This window comes from Bos indicus x Bos taurus, chromosome 26 (genome assembly GCF_003369695.1).
Source record: "Bos indicus x Bos taurus breed Angus x Brahman F1 hybrid chromosome 26, Bos_hybrid_MaternalHap_v2.0, whole genome shotgun sequence".
Taxonomy (NCBI): Eukaryota; Metazoa; Chordata; class Mammalia; order Artiodactyla; family Bovidae; genus Bos; species Bos indicus x Bos taurus.
Genome location: NC_040101.1, coordinates 17,151,137 through 17,168,992, shown reverse-complemented (window position 1 = coordinate 17,168,992; position 17,856 = coordinate 17,151,137). Strand labels below are relative to the sequence as shown.

At 54.7% G+C, this 17,856-nt stretch overlaps 1 protein-coding gene across 7 annotated transcripts in view; it reads right to left on the bottom strand.

The window, feature by feature from the left end:
• AFAP1L2 (actin filament associated protein 1 like 2) overlaps nt 1-17,856 on the bottom strand; it is a 144,363-nt gene that overhangs the window by 12,091 nt on the left and 114,416 nt on the right. For 5 of the 7 annotated variants that reach the window (XM_027529252.1, XM_027529248.1, XM_027529251.1 and 2 more), the window contains 8 exons: nt 14,094-14,184; nt 11,437-11,520; nt 8,547-8,752; nt 7,216-7,395; nt 6,278-6,367; nt 4,461-4,545; nt 3,806-3,910; nt 1,050-1,261 (listed from right to left, as the gene is read on the bottom strand). In XM_027529252.1, the coding sequence (XP_027385053.1) occupies nt 1,050-1,261; nt 3,806-3,910; nt 4,461-4,545; nt 6,278-6,367; nt 7,216-7,395; nt 8,547-8,752; nt 11,437-11,520; nt 14,094-14,184 (1,053 nt within the window). The remainder of the gene's footprint in view (nt 1-1,049; nt 1,262-3,805; nt 3,911-4,460; nt 4,546-6,277; nt 6,368-7,215; nt 7,396-8,546; nt 8,753-11,436; nt 11,521-14,093; nt 14,185-17,856) is intronic. The other 2 variants (XM_027529250.1, XM_027529249.1) reach the window with 1 other exon arrangement.

Here is a 17,856-nt window from a genome sequence, read left to right as displayed (position 1 = left end):
ATCCTAATGCATCACTTCTTTGGTGTTCAACTTTCTTTATGGTCCATCTCTCACATCCATGCATGACTAGCAGGTCTACCACTGCTCTTAAGATCTGCCCCCACTCCCTGCCACAGGCTTTCTCTACACAGCCCCCACCCGCCCAACATTCAAACTTTCATACATATTCACAGCTCCTGCCCCCTGCTCAGTGATTACTAAGTTGTCATTACTAGTCATTACTTAGTGATTACCAAGTCAGCAGGAGCTAGAGGCAGCCCGTGAAAAGTGATAAAATGGATACTGAATCACATCTCACTCTTGAAGGTAGGTCCCATGCCAGGGAACACATCTGTCTCGTTCACCAAATCATGGTACTGAACAGGTATCTGTCAACAGGATGGCGGGATGCAGGAATGAACACAGGCTTGTCCTGGGGAAGCAGTTTCCCCTTTTAGCCACAAGAGGGCAGTATTGGAGCAATTTCAGGATGAAGACCCCTGGATCTAGGACTAGGTGAACAGGAATGACTGGGGTGTGTGCTTAAGTGCGTATACAGCACTCTGGCTTGGGCCTGCCCAGTTCATGGCAAGGCGTTATGTCACCTCTCTTTTTGTAAATGTAACATAACATCAAACAGGGTGGGGAGTGGGAATAATGCAATTGCATCACAAACCTTATTCTTCCCCCAAGATAAACCCTAACCGTCTGCATTTTTATGTACTGGGTCCCATCTGGTGATACACAAACGAAATCACAAACCCGCTTTGAGTCCCCAGAAAGTTTTTCCAGCAACTTAGGGAGTTATAAATACTCCTTCTACCCTAAGTGCAGGAAATAGCTCATTGTCCCGTTCCTATAACACAACCACCCTGAGGTCAGAAAGGGAATGGAAATTTTTAAAAAACGCAAACAATCTCAGGCAAAGGAAGTAAAAATAAAGTGCAGCTGAGCTGAATCTCCCGTGGTAGGATTTCAGTCCTCAGGACCTGGGGCAAACAGCCGTGACCGTGACCTCCGCCCTGGCTGTGTCTGCCTCCCCAACCCCCCACCGCCCTGGCCAGCAGTACCTCGAGCTTGGCCAGCTCCTCGCCGTTGTGGAGGATGCGGAAGGAGTAGAGGTGGTCCGGGCTCGGGTCCGGCACCACCTCACAGCCCAGCAGGCTGAGGGGCTGCTGGGCCGCCTTGCTCCGGTTCCGGTCCTGGTAGAAGTACAGGTGACTGTCCCTGACGGAGCACCAGCGTGACTTCCACTGGCTGTTGACCAGCACGTTCAGGTAGCCTGTGGGGAGGGACACGGCTGAGGGGGTGTCGGTGGCCGAGGGCATCCAGGACTGCCCTTGCTTGCCCCTGGACCTCCGGAAACGCTTCTCTTAAGTCTCAGCTCCCAGTCTTGCCAAGCTTTGCCTGAGAGAACTTCTCAACCTCGAAGAGGCTGTGAATCTCAGTCTTTCTCCTTCCTGTGTGTGAGGGGCTGGATCCCTTGAAGGAGGGGAGCACACAGCCCTACTGGTTTTTGGAAAAGGCGTGTCCAGGGGGCAGTGAACTGTGTCTTGGACTAGACCAGGCCAGGGGGTATGGGTGGGTGTGTGTGGGTGGGTGTGGATGGGTGTGGGGAGGTGTCATGGGGGGGAGTGTGTGGGGATAGTGTGTGGGTGTGTGTGTGTGTGCGCACGCTGGACCGAGGCTCCCTGGCCTGGCCTCGTCTCCCAGCTCTAAGCCTGTGACCTGCAGCGGCCCTCCCCAACCTCTGCCGGCCCAGGCCACCTGCAGGAAGCCCTCCTCCAGCCATGATCAGTCCCCTCATCTCCACAGCCTTAGCTCCCTAAGCCCCCCTGACACCTTGCCACCCCTGGGTCACTCGGTCTCAGCCTGCAGAGCCTCCTCCCCTTGGCCAAGTCCTCCTCATCCTCCCAGGGGCAGCTGACCCTGGCCCTCTCGGTTTCTGCCGCACCCCACCCCCCGCCACAGCTCTGCTAGCCTCAGAGCACTTGAGAACTGGAACAGTGACACTCTGCTTCCATGTCAGCTTCCCAACTGGACATAGAGCCTGTCAAGGGCATGAATTTGCCATGCCCATCTCGAGCATCCGGGTCTGTGCCCTGTGGCTCCTCCACTAGGGAGCCCTCCTTTCTCCGCCAGCACCCAGGGCCTCTCAGCGCTGGGGTACACCCATTCTGCAGGGCTTTGTTTTTAGATGGCTGCATGTGTCGGGTTCAGCTTCCTCCCCAACTCAGATGAACGTTTATGGAGCTGACACCATGTGCCAAAGCACAGCCTTGTCCCCGGGGCTGGAAAGACCAGTAAAAGTCCAGCCTTCGGAACCCTTTCCCACCTGCATGCAGTGAGCTGACGTCTGTCTGTGCTGCTCATCTTCCCAGAGGTACCAGTTTGCAGCGTGGATGCCTTTTCCATCTTAAGGGAGCAGCAGCTGCTCTGACCCTTAGCCGGGATGACCCAGGCCCACGCACCAGAGTCAAAGTGCATGGCCACCTCTGTACCCAGCCCAATGCTGGACTCTCAGTGGGGGTCGGAATTTCTCAGAGCCACGTGACCATCCCATCACAGCAGCAACATGGAAGAATGTGAGCCTAGGACTTCGGAACACTGGCTCATTCAGGCAGGCGCCTCACTCGCCCATCACAGTTCTCTGGGCCAGAGAGAGGCGGGGAGCTGAGTTGCCAAGCCCCGGGAAGGAGTCTGTGTTCTCTTTGGCCCTTCCCCAGCCACAGGGGACAGGAGCGTGCTTCTCTGCTGAGTAACGTCCAGCAATAGCCCAGCTGCATCTCCCAAAGTGACTCACTGGGACCAGGCTCCCAGGACCAACGCCGTGCCCTCTTGGCGCAAAGGCTGGCCGGGCCGGTACCCAGGGCCCTGGCTGGAGGACCAGCAGGCTCCAAAGAGAAGACCCCATCTTCTGCTGCCTTCCTGTCTCGCCAGCCCACCCTGCCAGCCATGAAGCACAGAGCTGAACTGGGACTCAGGAAAAGAGCCCAGGGCTGGGACACAGGTTCCGTGAAGAGGAGGGAAAGGCCCAAGGATGGACAGTGGTGGCCTTCTGGCCCCAGGGGTAAGCACAGCAATGAGCCTCAGGTTGGAAGCCAGGGTATTTTCTGGGCAAGTCTCTTATCTCTTCTGTCGTTCTCTCTCTCTCTCCCTTGGCCTCAGTTTGCTCAAGGCCGAGTCAGGGCAGTAGAGATGACCCAGCACCCACACACACCCTCTACCAGCTACACAGGCTTTTGTTGCCCTCTTAGTGGCTCTTCCTGGGCCCCTCTCAGTCTCTGCTCCTGCCCGCGGGGCCAGCCCAGCCCGTTCAACTCCTGCCTGCCCTTCAAGGCTCAGGTTCAGGAAGCCGTCTCTGACCACAGAGTAAGAGAGGTTCTTTCTGTCCCTGAGTCCTTGGAGCTCCAAAGACCTCACAGTGTGTGCTTCTGGGTATAAAGCCGTCCTCTCTCTTGAGCTGTAAGCTCTCAGGACCGTGTTTTCTGTCTCCTTGGTCCCCTTTCCCTAACACTGCGCCTGCCATGCTCCTGACATGTGATCAAATGAACACAATCTTAAAGACCATTAGAAGGACAGTCATCAATTACCCTTCACTTCCACACAGGAGCCAGCACTGCAGCAAGAGAGCCTGGGGAGTCATAAAGAGCTCCCTGCTGCAAAGATCAACAGAAACTATGGGCCGTGGGCTCACTGGCCAGGGAGGGGTTAGAGCAAGACCCCACATCCCTGCCTTTGCTGTCTGAGCTGTCTTCCTGGAGACCAGCCACAGCCCCGGGGGGACAGCCCGCCCTCTGGTCCTGGAGGCAGCTGTAAGTCTTACTGGATGTCTCGAGGGACCTGTCCGGAGGCTCCAGCGAGGTAGATTTCTTCCTGCCCAGGTTCATCAGGTTGCTCAGTTTGAGACCAGCAGAACATTTCTTCTTGACTGTCAAGATGAGAGGAAAAGTCATCAGCCTTGCCCACAGCCTACCGACGTGGTCTCATGAAAGACAGAAAAAAACAGCAGAACTGTTCTCTTCCTGTCTGTTCCTCTGTGGACGCACGCACACACACACACACACGTCTGTTCACACATGCATGCCCACACGCACACGTCTGTGCTCAAGGCCAGAGTCCACAGGTCAAAGTCGGGTATCTCTAGAACTACACCCTCAAGAGAAGCCCACCAACCTCTCTTACAGAATATGTCAGCACTGGAGAATCTTTACATACTGAACTGGCTCAGAGAGATCTGAACCAGGGTTAGCAAAGAAGAGAGGAAAGAATATTCTAACCCAGCAATTCATGACACTAGCGTCAGTTTGGGCTGCTCTCTTTCTCCGGAATCTATCAGCTGTATATTTAGCAGTTTAGAAATTGGAAGCATGTTGCAATTAGCTGTTAAAACCCAGTAGGCTTGAGCCAAATGGCCAAGCCTCACAAACTGGGATACCACCCTTCTCCCTGCCCTAGGCTGACAGCCAAAGCGTGCGCACCGTCTTTGGTCTCTGGGACTTCAGGGTGACCATCTATGGGGCTTCCACACTCCGAGGCTGACAGGTACTTCTCCGTTATATCTGGCTGTGGAAGAAAGAGACAGAAGTGGGTGATCTTGTCTGGAAACGGTCACCTTGGAGACCACAATTGAAGGGACATAATAGATGACTCTTGGGTGTAGGCCAGGGGTGACCTTGGAGTCCCAGTCACAGGTGGCACATAGCCAGGCTTCCCTGGGGCTCCCTGGAGGACCTGCCTTTGCCCTCCCTTCTGAGCTTCCCTGCCCCGTCCCAGAGCATCTTCCCCTTCTTCAAGCCACCCACATATCCTCGTTCACGAGTTCTCATGGTGACTGCTCCACTGATGTGACAGATGCCCTGAAGCAGGGGGAGAGCAGGTAGCCAGCCTCAGGCATGCACGAAAGTCAGCACTGCAACTGAAGCTAACTGTCAGGCCCCTGGGACTCACCCCTAGCAGGAGGGTGTGAGGGTGTCTTTTGAGAACTGACTGTGCTACCCACACGTCAGGCTTTGGAGAAGGGCTGGTTTGTGTGCACAGGGTTAGATCACGATTCGAATCCCACTTAGAACATTCTCTAATCAGGCGGGACCTCTCTGAGCGCCATCCTGCATATGTATAAAATAGGGAGACTGGCCTGTCTGCATTCCCAGGGCTGTTGTGAGACTAGAGACAGTCCCCTAGAACGGACACTCAGAATATTCCCATCAGGCTTCTTCTAGAACCACTGACTCCAGACCTCTGGAAGACAAACCCAGGGATTCCCAACCATAGGACCTTCACTGGGGGCCAAGGACCGCAGGACCTGACCGGGGCCTCTGCGTTCCCGGTCTGTGGGGAGAACTCGTTTCTCATCCCAACATGAAGGAAACCCCAGGTACACTCTGACTTTTCTTATCAGTGACCAAAAAGTGAATAAGGCAAGGAAAACATCAGCCCTTCTTCTGTCACTCCAGAAGGCTGTGGGTTCTCCTCCTTGGGGGTGGCCTATGCCCACCTGCCTGCCACAGGTGGAGACCCCAAGATGAGAAACAGGGACCCTCCCGCTCTGTGCACACCAGGCTTCAGGTACCCACCTGCAGATACCTGGGGACATGGAATGTGACCCCTTGGGCCAGCACCCAGCCCAACTTTCCTGACTTTGACCCTAAAGCGGGGGCCCCGCAGCTCCATGCAAATGAGCAGCAGGACTCTCTGGCTGAGGTCCGTACCTACACGGTTCTCCAGCCTCTTAAGATCTACTAGGGAGTAAGTGGGAGGGAAGAGCCTAGAAAAGTAAATCTCTCTGCCCAAGAAGGGAGGCAAGTGACTTCTGTCCCAATAAATTTTCCCCCAAGCAAGAAACTGTTATAAGTCTCTATCATCCTCATCAGTCTCCCTGCCACGCTGAAGCTACTGCCCTCAGCCAAGCATGGTATGTTTCTCATCAATCTGGCTGAAGTACAAAAGCAAAGCTCCCAATTTTCCACCTGTAATTTTATGGAGAAAAAAAAAAAAAGAATCAAACTCTTTTCTGGACCGTGACAGAAGTGAACCCTCTCGCCCCACCCTGGCAGGGGCAGAGGCTTTGGGTTTTCCCGGTAGCTACGTTGGTAAAGAATCCGCTTGTGGTGCAGGAGATGGGGGTTCGATTCCTGGGTCAGGAAGATCCCCTGCAGAAGGAAATGACAATCCACTCCAGTACTCTTGACTGGGAAATTCCATGGACAGAGAAGCCTTGGGGGCTACAGTCCATGGGGTCACGAGAGTTGGACATGAACTTAGCGACTGAACCACCACCGGCCAGAGGCTTGCTTACCTTTGGACAGCTCAGGCGCTGGGCATCTGGGGTGAACTGGCTTCCCTCACAAGCTCCTTCGGAAGGCAGGCCGCTGACCTCCTGAATGACCTGAAGAAGAGGAAGGGCCTTTAGACCTGCACTCACAGCCAGACCACAGCTGGAGCCTGCCCTCCAGGTCGGGGGAGGGCCGGTGTCCCCCCTGCCCTCCTCAGGTCAGCCACCCCTAGGCGGGTGGGGGTGAGAGAGAGAGAGGTTATAGAATTTCCAAGGAGCAGAACACCCTGTCCCACCCCTGCACCCAGCCCACCTATGGCCTTGGGCCCCAGCTGGGTGTGGCGGGGGGGGGCGGGTAGCGTTCCTTGGCCCTGTGTCCAGCAGGCCCCACGTGTTCTGGTGGGGCACCAGGGAACGGAGGGCAGGGTTTGCAGCAGAACCCAAGCAGGCCCAGAGCAGCTGCCCTCAGCTCCACAAGGCCCCTCTTGCCCCATCCTGGGCAGGGGTGGCTGCTCCTTGTGGGGGTAAAAGCGACATTTGCCAGACAGTCCTCTGGCTCCTGGGGACCATGACGCTCACTGTGGAGGGTCTGGGTGCTGCCTTGGTCCAACCCCGGCTCCCAGACTTGCCTGTCACTGTCCACCCTGCCTCCTCTGGGAGGAGTCTTTTCATGGGCCAGCGATGCCGCCCTGGAGGCCAGAACGCAAGTGGATTTCAGCTGGACCCCAAGTCCAGTTGGCTGCCAAGGCCACAGAGCTGGCCACTGAGCCCTGTGATCTATCTCCCCAAGACGGATCGCTACCACTTAGGACAGGGGAAGCCCTGCGGACTTGAAGGATGGTAGACCCTTTACCCTGACCATAGGATCCCTTTGAAAAACTGGGGGAGCTGGGCCTGCAGGAACCCCTGGGGACCGCAGAGGGGAATGGGTCCGCTTCCCGGCGGCCTGGTGCCTCCCTCACCCTGAGCCACTGCTCCGCCTGGTCCCTGCTCTGCAGGCCCAGCACGATCACGTCGGCGTTCAGCGGCGTGATCTTCAGCTTGTGCTCCTTCTTCCGCACTTGCTTCTCCTTGTGCACCACGCTGCTGCCCAGCAAGCTCACGTCCAGCTGAGGACTGTGGTCCTTGGAGGATTTGTAACACTGCAAGAGAGGAGAGGCGAGACGCTGTCAGCCAGGTTCTGCAGAGGAGGGGGCCGCCAGGCAGGGCAGGGCCCACTGAGAGCTGGACCAAAAGGTCGGACACCTTTGTGCAAGTGCAGAACTGTGACCTCCACCATCAGCAGAGTTTGTTGTCAGCATCAGAACCACCAGGGAGCTCATCTGTGTCTCCCTCAAGCCTCCCCCTCCAACTCTCAGAGACACTCCAGGGCCCTGCTTACCCAAGCAGCTCTAATCCCCCTGCAGATCTGGGCTGGCTCCTATTTTAGGAGTCCTCTGTGGGCAACCCCACCTCCCCAGGGTGGAAGGCCCTTTCCCCAGCTCTCTGCCTCTCTGCTTCTCTTTCTGGCTCAGCTTTCCCAGTAAGGGGCCCAAAGGGGATGAAGGCCAAGTTTATCATCCACTGAGAAATGTGTTAGCAAAGAAAGGAAGCGACTCTCTTCCCGATCAGGGAAAAGGTACTACCCTCCGTTTCTCACTTGTAAAACGGGGGTTCTTATGAGGCTGCCTAACAGGACTACCTGAAAGCATCTGCACACAGCAGGACAGGTTTTAACTAGTGAAAAAGGGGTGTTTGTAATGACCCCGTGGAGCCTCAGATTGGGGCATAAAACCAAGTTTTAATTTAAAATAACAAGAAACAGGGCTGTGGTCAGAATACCACCTTCTGATGCCCTTAGGGGTCTTAGATCGGTCATTCAGAATATTCCAACTTCTGAGCAGACGCCGACGGTTCTCACGCTGCACGCTGTGGGATTGGGCGCTGGGCAGGGGAGCCCTAACTGGGCAGCAGGCTCCGCCCCAAACCTCCAGAGGCTGAGATGTGAGGCAGGAGGAGCCCACAGACCAGGGGACCAAAAGATCCCTGGAAAAATATCCAGGGGATGGCGTTGGGGGGGAGGGGTTGGTCATCACAGACCCCTTTGAAAGTCTGCTGACAACTACTAGACCTTTCTAGTTTAGAAAAAAGCATGTTCGTCCATGCTCATAAGGTTCTGCGTGCAGTTTCAGGCTGGGGAGAAGTAGAAACTTCCTGATGTAATAGGCTCTGAGCACCTGGCATCCTGGACCACCCCCATCCTGCTCCCAGGAGAGGAGATGGGAGAGGAGCAGGAGGAGAGGAGGGCACTCACCAGGAGCCTGGTGTCCTTGATGACGCACAGCTGCTTGGCCCACTGGCCCAGCCACTTCTTGCGCCAGAGGAAGGCGCAGATGCGGGCGTCGCGCATCAGCTCGATGCTGGCCTCGGGCGAGGGCCACTGGTGGGGGGCCGACTTGCCCTTGTTGCTCTCCTCCTCGTCGTAGGACTCGTAGGAGCTGCTCACGGCCTCTCCGTCCTCTGCAAGGGAAGAGCTCGCTGTCACAGCCCTGCCGGGCAAGGGATGCTCCTAAACAGGCTTTGCTCCTTTGTGAGGGTGGGCAGCAGGCAGGAACAGCCCTCCCCTCCCTGCCCCCTGGGACCAGCCCATCGCCACCAACCGCAAGCCCAGGCAGCCTTTCTGGCCCCTAAACCGCTGAGCAGTGTCTTGGATGCTGCCTGTGGTCACAGACACAGATAACGTGAAACCGGGTTTCTCCCCTTTCCTCCTCAAATCCTGTCATCTCAGACCCCACGGAAACCTCTGACCAGACACTGTCCTCAGACGTGGGCTCTTGAGAAAACCCGTGCTGGCCTCAGGGCCTCCGCTTCCTCAACTGAAGGATGAAGCGGTGGGTGGACTCTTTCTTGGTTCTTCTGGTGTGTATGCGTGGGTGATGCTCTATCATTCTAAGGCCCCAGGAAGAGGAGGTTGCCATCTGAGCCCAGAGGTGGGCAAGCCTCCAGCGGTCGCCCCCCAACTCCCCCGCCAGGCCTGTTCTGTCCCTGTCCTGTCCTGGGGGCAGCGAGAAGCAAAAGTGCAGTAACCCACAGCAGGAGTGGACCTTCCTGGCCACCCTCCCCCTCCTAAGGTCACAGTCATAGCCCTCCTGGAGAATCCACTCTTATCCTCCACAGACTGTTCTCTCTCCCCACAGAAGACCTCCCAGCATGAACCCAGGTCCTCCTGCTCACCTCCACCTGATACCCTTCCTTCCTGGCAATGAGCCACACTTACGGTTTTATTCTCTTTAAAAGAACCCCCCAATTCACCACATCTCACCCAATCCTGTACCCACTCCACGTGCCTCAGTTTCTGCCCCCACCACTTTGCCAGAATTGCTCTTCTGGGCCTCAATGCCCTCTTCAAGGCCAACAGAAACTAGGTGCAGAAAAAAATATCAATCAAACGCCAAAATGCAAGACATGGAAAAAAGAGAACCTCAGGATTCAGGTCCAGCAACCTCTGGCTCAGCTCAGGAATTCTGCTTATCATAATCCTGCTTATCATAACCCTGCTCTGGCCTCTGCTTGAATTCCCCCATGGGCAGGGAGCTCACTACCCCTGGTTGCTGGACAATTGCTTCCTTGCTGGGCAGCTCTAACAGAAAGTCGTGTCTACTCCCCTATGACTTCCGTAGACATGTTCTGTCCCCTCAAGTCAGAGTGAACGGAACCTCTCTTTCATCTCCACATTACCCATCGGGAAAGAGACAGCTCATGGGTCCCCTGTCTTCTCTTCTCCAGAAGCTTCTGGTACACCCTGCATAGCTAGGTTCCTGCATACTAAGAAAACAGAACCACCTTTGAACTAGAAATATAGGAAAATGGAACGAGGCCACGGCCACAGTTATTCTAGCTACAAGGCCAATAAAAATGTGCTTTATTTTGCTTTAATATTTCTAAAAATAACACTTTGACTACTTTAGTATCAGTTTTCTTTAAAAGCAGTGTGATACTGCTCCCCTTCCTGACAATAAAAAAGTCACAGTATTCACAATTTTACACCTATTAAATACGCAGACTGAAAACAGTGGTGCCACCTGGTAGGGGACCCTGACCTCTTGTATGGCTGGTGGCGACATAAATTAACACCAGCCTCTCAGGAAACAACCCATCAGCCTGTTTTTTCGAAAGCCATAAAAACATCCATCCCCTCTGACCCAATAATCCCAGTCTTGGGAGTTTAACCAAGGAAACTACCTTTTTAAAAAGGAAGGAAGGCGGGCAGGGAGAGGTTACATGCATTAAGATATTCATGCAAGTACTTCTGAACAGTCAGCAGAAGGAGGCTGGAGAAAGCGTGATTTCATTCAGGGGACCATGCAACCGTAATTAGTGAAAGCTCTTGCAAGCTAGTCTGCAACTTGAGAAACTCCTTAAGATGGCAAGTGAGAAAGCACAGTTCCAATCATCTATGCAAAGGCCACACGGAGAATTCAATGATTCGATCTGGTGGTGGGGTGATTCTGTACAAAAAAAAAGTCCCCCTTGTCAGCACTGCATTAGCTGCACAATAAATGGAAGAAGACAGATGCAGCCGTTGGGGTATCTCTTTCAGTGGGTTAGTGGGTGGGGCTAGAGTACATAGTGTGAAGAAGCTGGCCAGACCCCACCCTCCTCCCCGCCCCCGGCTGTTTTGTGCTCCTGGGGTTGCCCCACCTGTTCCATGGAGAATTCTAATGTCTGCCCATTCCCAGGGGGGAATGGGATGATACCTGGAATGGCTCAGAGGAAATTTTAGGGCAAATGTATTGGCCATTTTATTTATCCCTACGAGCGATCATGGCACAACCATAAGTGAAGGATATTGTTAAACAGACACCTGGCTGCCAGAGGTCGCAGGATAAGCAGGAGGGAAAGGCAGGATGCTCAGATAATTCCAGCCCCCTTTCGGCTGCCCCTGGTGGGCACCGCAGCCACCGCGTACTGTGGCACGTCCTCAGGAACAGAGGCCGGCACGGCCCTGCCGTGCCCTGCGTCCTCATCATTCCAGATGCCACAGGCAGGGGTCTGCAGAGGGGTGACACAGGGCAGCCTCATGCAGGACCTGCACACGAGGACAGGAAGCGGGTGGCGGCCACCCTCGGGCATGCACCCCGCCTCCGCGAGCCAGGCAGCAGGCATGGGGATCACTGGCATTCCCGCTCTGGGACGAGCAGTACCCAAGGTGATGGTGGCGTAAACGACTCCTTCAGGCACCTGTACCCATCTGGGGACTCCACAAGGGGGATATCTGCCGGGATGGCCTGTGGCATTTCCAGAAGCACAGAAAGAGACAAGAGGAAGAGAGAGAAGATGAAGAGAGGGGCAGGAACAGAGGCAGAGACACAAAGAGATGTGGCGACGTGGCTGCCCGTCCATCAGAAGTGAGCGTGTTCCCATCAGAGGTGTGGGCTCATCAGGCGAGGCCCCAGCCTGACCAAGGACATCATTTCCCAGCTCCTTCCCATCCAGAGACGTGATTGCCTGTCACCAACAGAATGTGGAGAGAAGCCCTGGGTGTCCTTCTGGCTGGTGCCTTTAAGAAGCACACAGAGGTCCTCCACCCTCTTTGCAGAGGCTTCTGTGGCCTCAGAGGGTGGCCAAGCCGACGCTGGAAGGAGCCTGCTGACCAGTAATGCCCACGCTGAACTGTTTCAAGAGTGAGAATCAGATTTGCACTGGGCTACTATAAACTGCCAGGGGGTGCTGTTTGTTACAGCAGCTGCCATTACCCCGGCAGGAGGCATCATCCGTGCAGGAGCTATACTCACAGCAGGCCACTTACTACACTTGGGTTCAGAGAGAGCCACCTGGCCCACGGGAGGCGCGAGGGGACAGTGCTGATAAAGCAGCCCAGGAAGCCAGCCCCTGGTCTTCTGCAGGAAGTCAGCAAAATTGCTGATGGCCAAGAACTAGAGCAAGGAGCTGGAGTCCAGCGGTTGCTCCTCTTGTTGTGACCAGGGGTCAAACAGGTGTGGTGGACGACAGGCTGGAAACAAGGACAGCCCAGCTTTTAATGCAGGGGAAGGTCCCCCAGGTCATCCTCGGTCGTTGTGCTGGCAGGAGAGAAAAGGCAACTGGGCATCTTCCCACCGCCCCTACTTGCTGACCTTGGGATGACCCCCCTCTCCTCCTAGTCCTGGATAAAACCAATACGAATTTCCAGTTGAGAGACAAACACCGAGATCCTTCTGACCACTTGTTTGTGTCGAGATGAAGTCTGCCCCACAGACAGGCCCCTGGGAGCGTCTGGGAGGCAGGCCCTGGCTGGCAGGGGCCACACCCCAGAGAGACGGGCTTCAGAGGCATGGAGGTGCTCACCGGGGTGAGTCAGGGCTCCCACCTTCCAGACGCACCCAGACAGCCCTGCTGCGCCCACAGCTCCGGTCTGAAATCACAGTCCAGCGGTGACTTGGCAACACCTCACAAGCTAAGTGACGTCTGCCCACAAAGCCAGTCTCTTAGAATAAAATTCCATGAGTCCCGAGAGTCCCTCGCCTCCCACACAGTTCCTGGGACGGCAGACAGTAGGTGAGGCATGAAAAAAGAGGACAAGGATCCCATGTGCTCCAGGGGACTTGTCCCATCTCATCCCCAACACCAACAAGGCCCCTTTAGGCCAAGTTCATTCCCCACATCAGGGACATTGACTTCCCATATCTGCAAATTGCCTTATGCTTTCAGAGACCTTTCACTTACAAAAAAAGGGAAGAGGAGGAGGTAAGAAAGGGAGAGAGCGAGGGGACCAGAATCTAGCTACCCCAGAGAGTAGGGTCACAACCATCTCTCCCAGGACCTTCAGGTGTTTCTGTGTTATAGAACCCCCACAACAAGAGCATTTCTGATCCAGCCTCATCAGGCCGAGAACCACTGGCCGAGGACAAGAGCACGCCAGCGTGAGCCATGCCCCCAGAGCAAAGACCGTCTTTTTAATACCTATGTTAGGTCTGCCACGAAGTAACCCTCTAAAGGCTAGAGAAAAGTCTATTCAGAGAAAAGCTAAGGTCTTTACCAGGGTCTACAGCTGCCTTCCGTGTCCACATCTCCTATCCATCTCATCCGACCCTACCTGCTCCTGCCACGCTGGCCTCCAAACGTGCGGAGGGCCCTCCCGCCTCAGGGCCTTTGCATGTGCTGTGCACTCTGTTCCTCCTGCAGGTACCAACCCCACCCACTTGCCACTTCTTTAAGATCTGCTCAGAGAGGCCCTCCCTAAGTTAGAATAACATCCCTCTCCTGCCCCAACTCAGCCCTTGCCACTTTGGGTCCTGACAAGTTATCACCACCTGACACATCCCACGTCTCTATGCTGCCTGTCTTCTCTCCCAGAATTTAAGTGCTGTGACTGCTGAGTCGTGCTGAGTTCCCACTCCTGGAAGCATACTGAGTTCACGGTGGGAGCCCAGGGACTATCAGTCCAGTGAAAGGACCTTGAAAAGTGGGCTCTGCCTCAGCCTGACCACATTTCCATGGCTTCCGGGGCCTTGTGCCACTTGGCCAGCACACCTCTCCTCTGTCACATCTCTGTACTGAATCCGCAACATCCAGGCAGGACCACAGAAAGCATCAGACACAGTAAACCCAGCCCACTGGGGACCATCCTAAGCCCTGCCCTGCAGGTGGGCTGGGTCTGCTGTAGGTCTCAGCTCACCATCAGACCACTGGTCAAATGCTCTGTGGCCAGCTCTTGACTTGGGCCATGCTCTCTGGGAGGAGCATCCCAGGCCCCACTGTGTTTCCAGCCAGGGTGAGCGTGCCGGTCACCACGAGGGGAGTTGGCGCCGGCATCTGTGCAGGAAGTGGTCAGCCCCCTCCCAGCCCTGTCCCCAGGATGTACCATTGAGGGATGTGTCATACGGCTCAGCCTCTTCATAGTAACCCTCTGGAGACTCGATCTTCGGGACAGAGAGCTGTTTACGTTCTGGAATCTGTGGTATGAATAAATAAAACAAACATTTTCAGATACGACACACTGGGAACAACTCAGAATTAAACCTTTGGGTGGAAAGGAGAGGGAACCAGGAGAAAAAAATGCCCAGCTTGGACGTCAAGCAAGTCGGGAGGGAAAACAGATTACAGCGACCCCCGTCAGCTGCCCTGTCCACAGTGTTTGGTTTGCATCAGCTGAAGGGCTGTGGGTGTGTCGTGTAACCTCACCAAACCTCAGAGTTCTCCCCTGCAAAATGAGGCTCTGACGGCCACCGCACACACAGTATAGTTGTACAAGTGGTGTAATGCACTTACAGGTCCAGGTGGCATCAGGCTGTCATGGTAGCTATGATGGCTTCTACATAGAATATACTTTCTACAAAGACCAGAGCTCATCAGGGGCACGCAGGGGAAGAGCACCAGGCTTCTAACCCCCAAATGTCTCCAATAATAAGTTAAAACATTGGCTCAGCAGATATTGGATGGTTCCTGCAGACTAGCTGAGAGATGCAACCAGATGGTTGGGAGTCAGTCCTGAGAAACACTTAACTAGGCAATGAATGCTCACAGCTCCTGATAATGACTGAAAGTCACTCAGTCACGTCCAACTCTGCGACCCATAGATTATATATATAGTCCACAGAATCTCCAGGCCAGAATATCGGAATGGGTAGTCTTTCCTTTCTCCAGAGGATTATCCCAACTCAGGGATTGAACCCAGGTCTCCTGCATTGCAGGTGGATTCCTTACCAGCTGAGCCACAGGGGAAGCCTAAGAATATTGGAGTGGGTAGCCTTTCCCTTCTCCAGGGGATCTTCCTGACCCAGCAATCAACCTGGGGTCTCCTGCACTGCAGGCGGATTCTTTACCAACTGAGCTATCAGGGAAGCCCACGGCTCCTGATAGACAAGGTCAAATCTCCACGGGAGCCTGGAGGGTATGAGGAACATTTAGGACCAAGGAAGGATGCTCAGAGGATAAGACAACCCTGAACTTCTTACATGACATGAGGGTGAATGAGCATAATTGGAGTAGGATAAAAAAGAAACAAAAACATATGCGACTGTGGAGCACAGAGGGTGAAACTGTTCTCTGTCCTTCCATTATTCCATCTGTAAGATGGGCACCGGACTATGAAGGTAATATAAGCAATAGCAGGGGAGAAAAAGACAGGCAAGACTTCTCTGGTGGTCCAGTGGCTAAGAATCTGCCTGCCAATGCAGGGAACACAGGTTCGATCCCTGGGCCAGGAAGATTCCACATGCCACAGAGCAACTAAGCCTGTGCACCACAACGACCGAGCCTGCATTGTAGAGCCCATGTTCTGCAATGAGAAGCCACCGCAACGAGAAGTTTCTGCTCCACAGCTAGAAAGTAGTCCCCACTCGCCACAGCTAGAGAAAGCCTGCCTGCAGCAACGAAGGCCCAGCACAGCCAAGAATAACAAAAAAATTAATTAAAAAAAAAAGTAGATTGTGGTGTGAATATTAGTACATACAGTTCATCAACGTGTAAGCATCCATCCACATGGGTCTCCAATGTCTATCTGAATCACAAAGTCCCTACAGAGGGCCAAGGGAACCTTGATGAGTTGAGAACAGACATGGAAAAAGCTGGAGTGCATTCCCACTCCTGGTTTTCAGAGGTCCTTGCGCTGGGCATTCCACATGGGGAACCCATGGGCTGTTGGGGATTCGCTGTCCTACCCAGAAGAGGGCCAGGCAGTCAGGGTACGGAGAATCTAGAAATCTTTGCCTTGGAAAACGAGCTTCTTTGGGGGACCTATGACAGAACTTCTCCAGCCCTGGCCCCAGCAATAGTGGGAGAACAGTCAGCATGGCCTTGAGTCCCAGTGGGACAGTACTCAGCAAGGGCCGCGAGGGCATCTGATCCCAGGTTCCTCTGGGGTAGAGTGATGCTCCTGCAGTTGCTGCCCCCAAACCAGGCTCCCAGAAGCAATTCTTCTGTGGTTTGGCTAGTGGAGCTATCTATATGGCCCCTAGAGTGAAACTAACCGGGTTTGAATTCAGGCTTTAGGAGTCCATAGCCTTAACCGTGAATATGTGACAGCCTCTCTGTGCCTCACTTACCCTCTCCATAAAACAAGAGCCTGTCTTGAGGATTCAAGGAGACAAGTGTGATTGAGTTTCCATAGGGCTGGTGTGCTAAGGTCACTTCAGTCATTTCTGACTCTTTGCGACCCCATAGACTGCAGCCTGCGAGGCTCCTCTGTCCATGGGATTCTCCAGGTAAGAATACTGGAGTGGGCTGCCATCTCCTACTCCAGGGGATCTTCCCGACCCAGGGATCGAACCTGGGTCTCCCTCGTTGCAGGCAGATTCTTTACCGTCTGAGCCACCAAGGAAGCCACATCAAATACGAGGAGGCTCTTGCCACCATTGTCTGGGGCCTCCCAGCCCAGGCGCCTGCATTGGCCAGGTCACAGGAGTGCTGTCCAACAAGCTGAGACACGTCCGCATGAAGAGGGCCAGCAGAGGCCAGGTCACCACCTGGCTCCCACACATTTTTCTAACGCCATCTGGCCCGATACCAAGAGAGCCAACAGAAGTCCCAGAGGCAGGCTCTGAACAGCTTTCAGCCCCAGCAGGTGCACCACACAGCACGCAGGAAGGAACGGAAGACTCGGCTCATTTCCTAGGCAGCCCAGCTGCGTTCAGGGCTGGCAGGTGCGGCTGTGGGGCAAGCGGGGTGGGCTCCTCCCTGGGGCGGGGGTCGTGCATACAGTGGTAGCTGCTCGTGGCTGACCCTTCACCTTTGCTGCTCCGGGCATTCCCGGCCCCTTGGTCAGCCAGAGGAAGGGCGGACTGTGAAAGCCAGCTGTGGTTCTCTGAGAGCCGACTTCCTGGGGTCAGGAGGGGAAAGCGTTTCCCCTCCCCTGGGCCCTGCCAAGGTTTCTGCAGATGGGTGCTGAGGCTCAGGGTTCCTGAGGAGGCCAGGCCTCCAGCTTCATCCTCCAAGAAGCCCTTCTCCCCTCGAGGGGGTGTGGGGACCCTTCTCGTGGTAAGAAGGTGGGTCCCATCTGGAGAGAAGTTCTGAGCACCCAAGATCCAGCTCTGGATACCCACGATTAGAACAGGACAGAAGGAGGGGGGCAAGCCATCCAGCAGGAGCTCCTGATGGTCATTATCTCCACAGGGGGCCTGCCCTCTTGTCCAGGAGTGGAGCACCAGGGGGTGTTTCTTGAGGGTCTCCCAAACCTTTCACTGTACAAAATCATCTATAAATGGATCGATACAGAGAGGCATATAGGGCGGAGGCAGGAGTCTGACCTCCAGGGCTGGGTTTGAATCCTGACACTGGCACATCTGAGCTGTGTGACTTTGGGCAACTGACTTGACCTCTCTGGGCCTCAGATCCTCTGCTGCAAAATGGGGAGGGTAGAAATAACCATCATATGGTGTCATTGTAAGGATTAAACTGCACTCAGCATTATTAAGTAACAGATGCTAGTTTTCACTAAGCTTCAGAATAAAATACAATAATGTCAAAGGGAGAAAAGCTGCACGTGTGCGTGTTTGGTGGAGGAAGACCACGGGCTGTCTGGGAGGATACTGAGGAGGTATGTGAGCATGACCTGGCTTATACTACGCTTTCCCTCCTTAAAGAACAGGACAGCCTCTGTCCCCAGGGTTGCCAGGGCCAAAGATAAG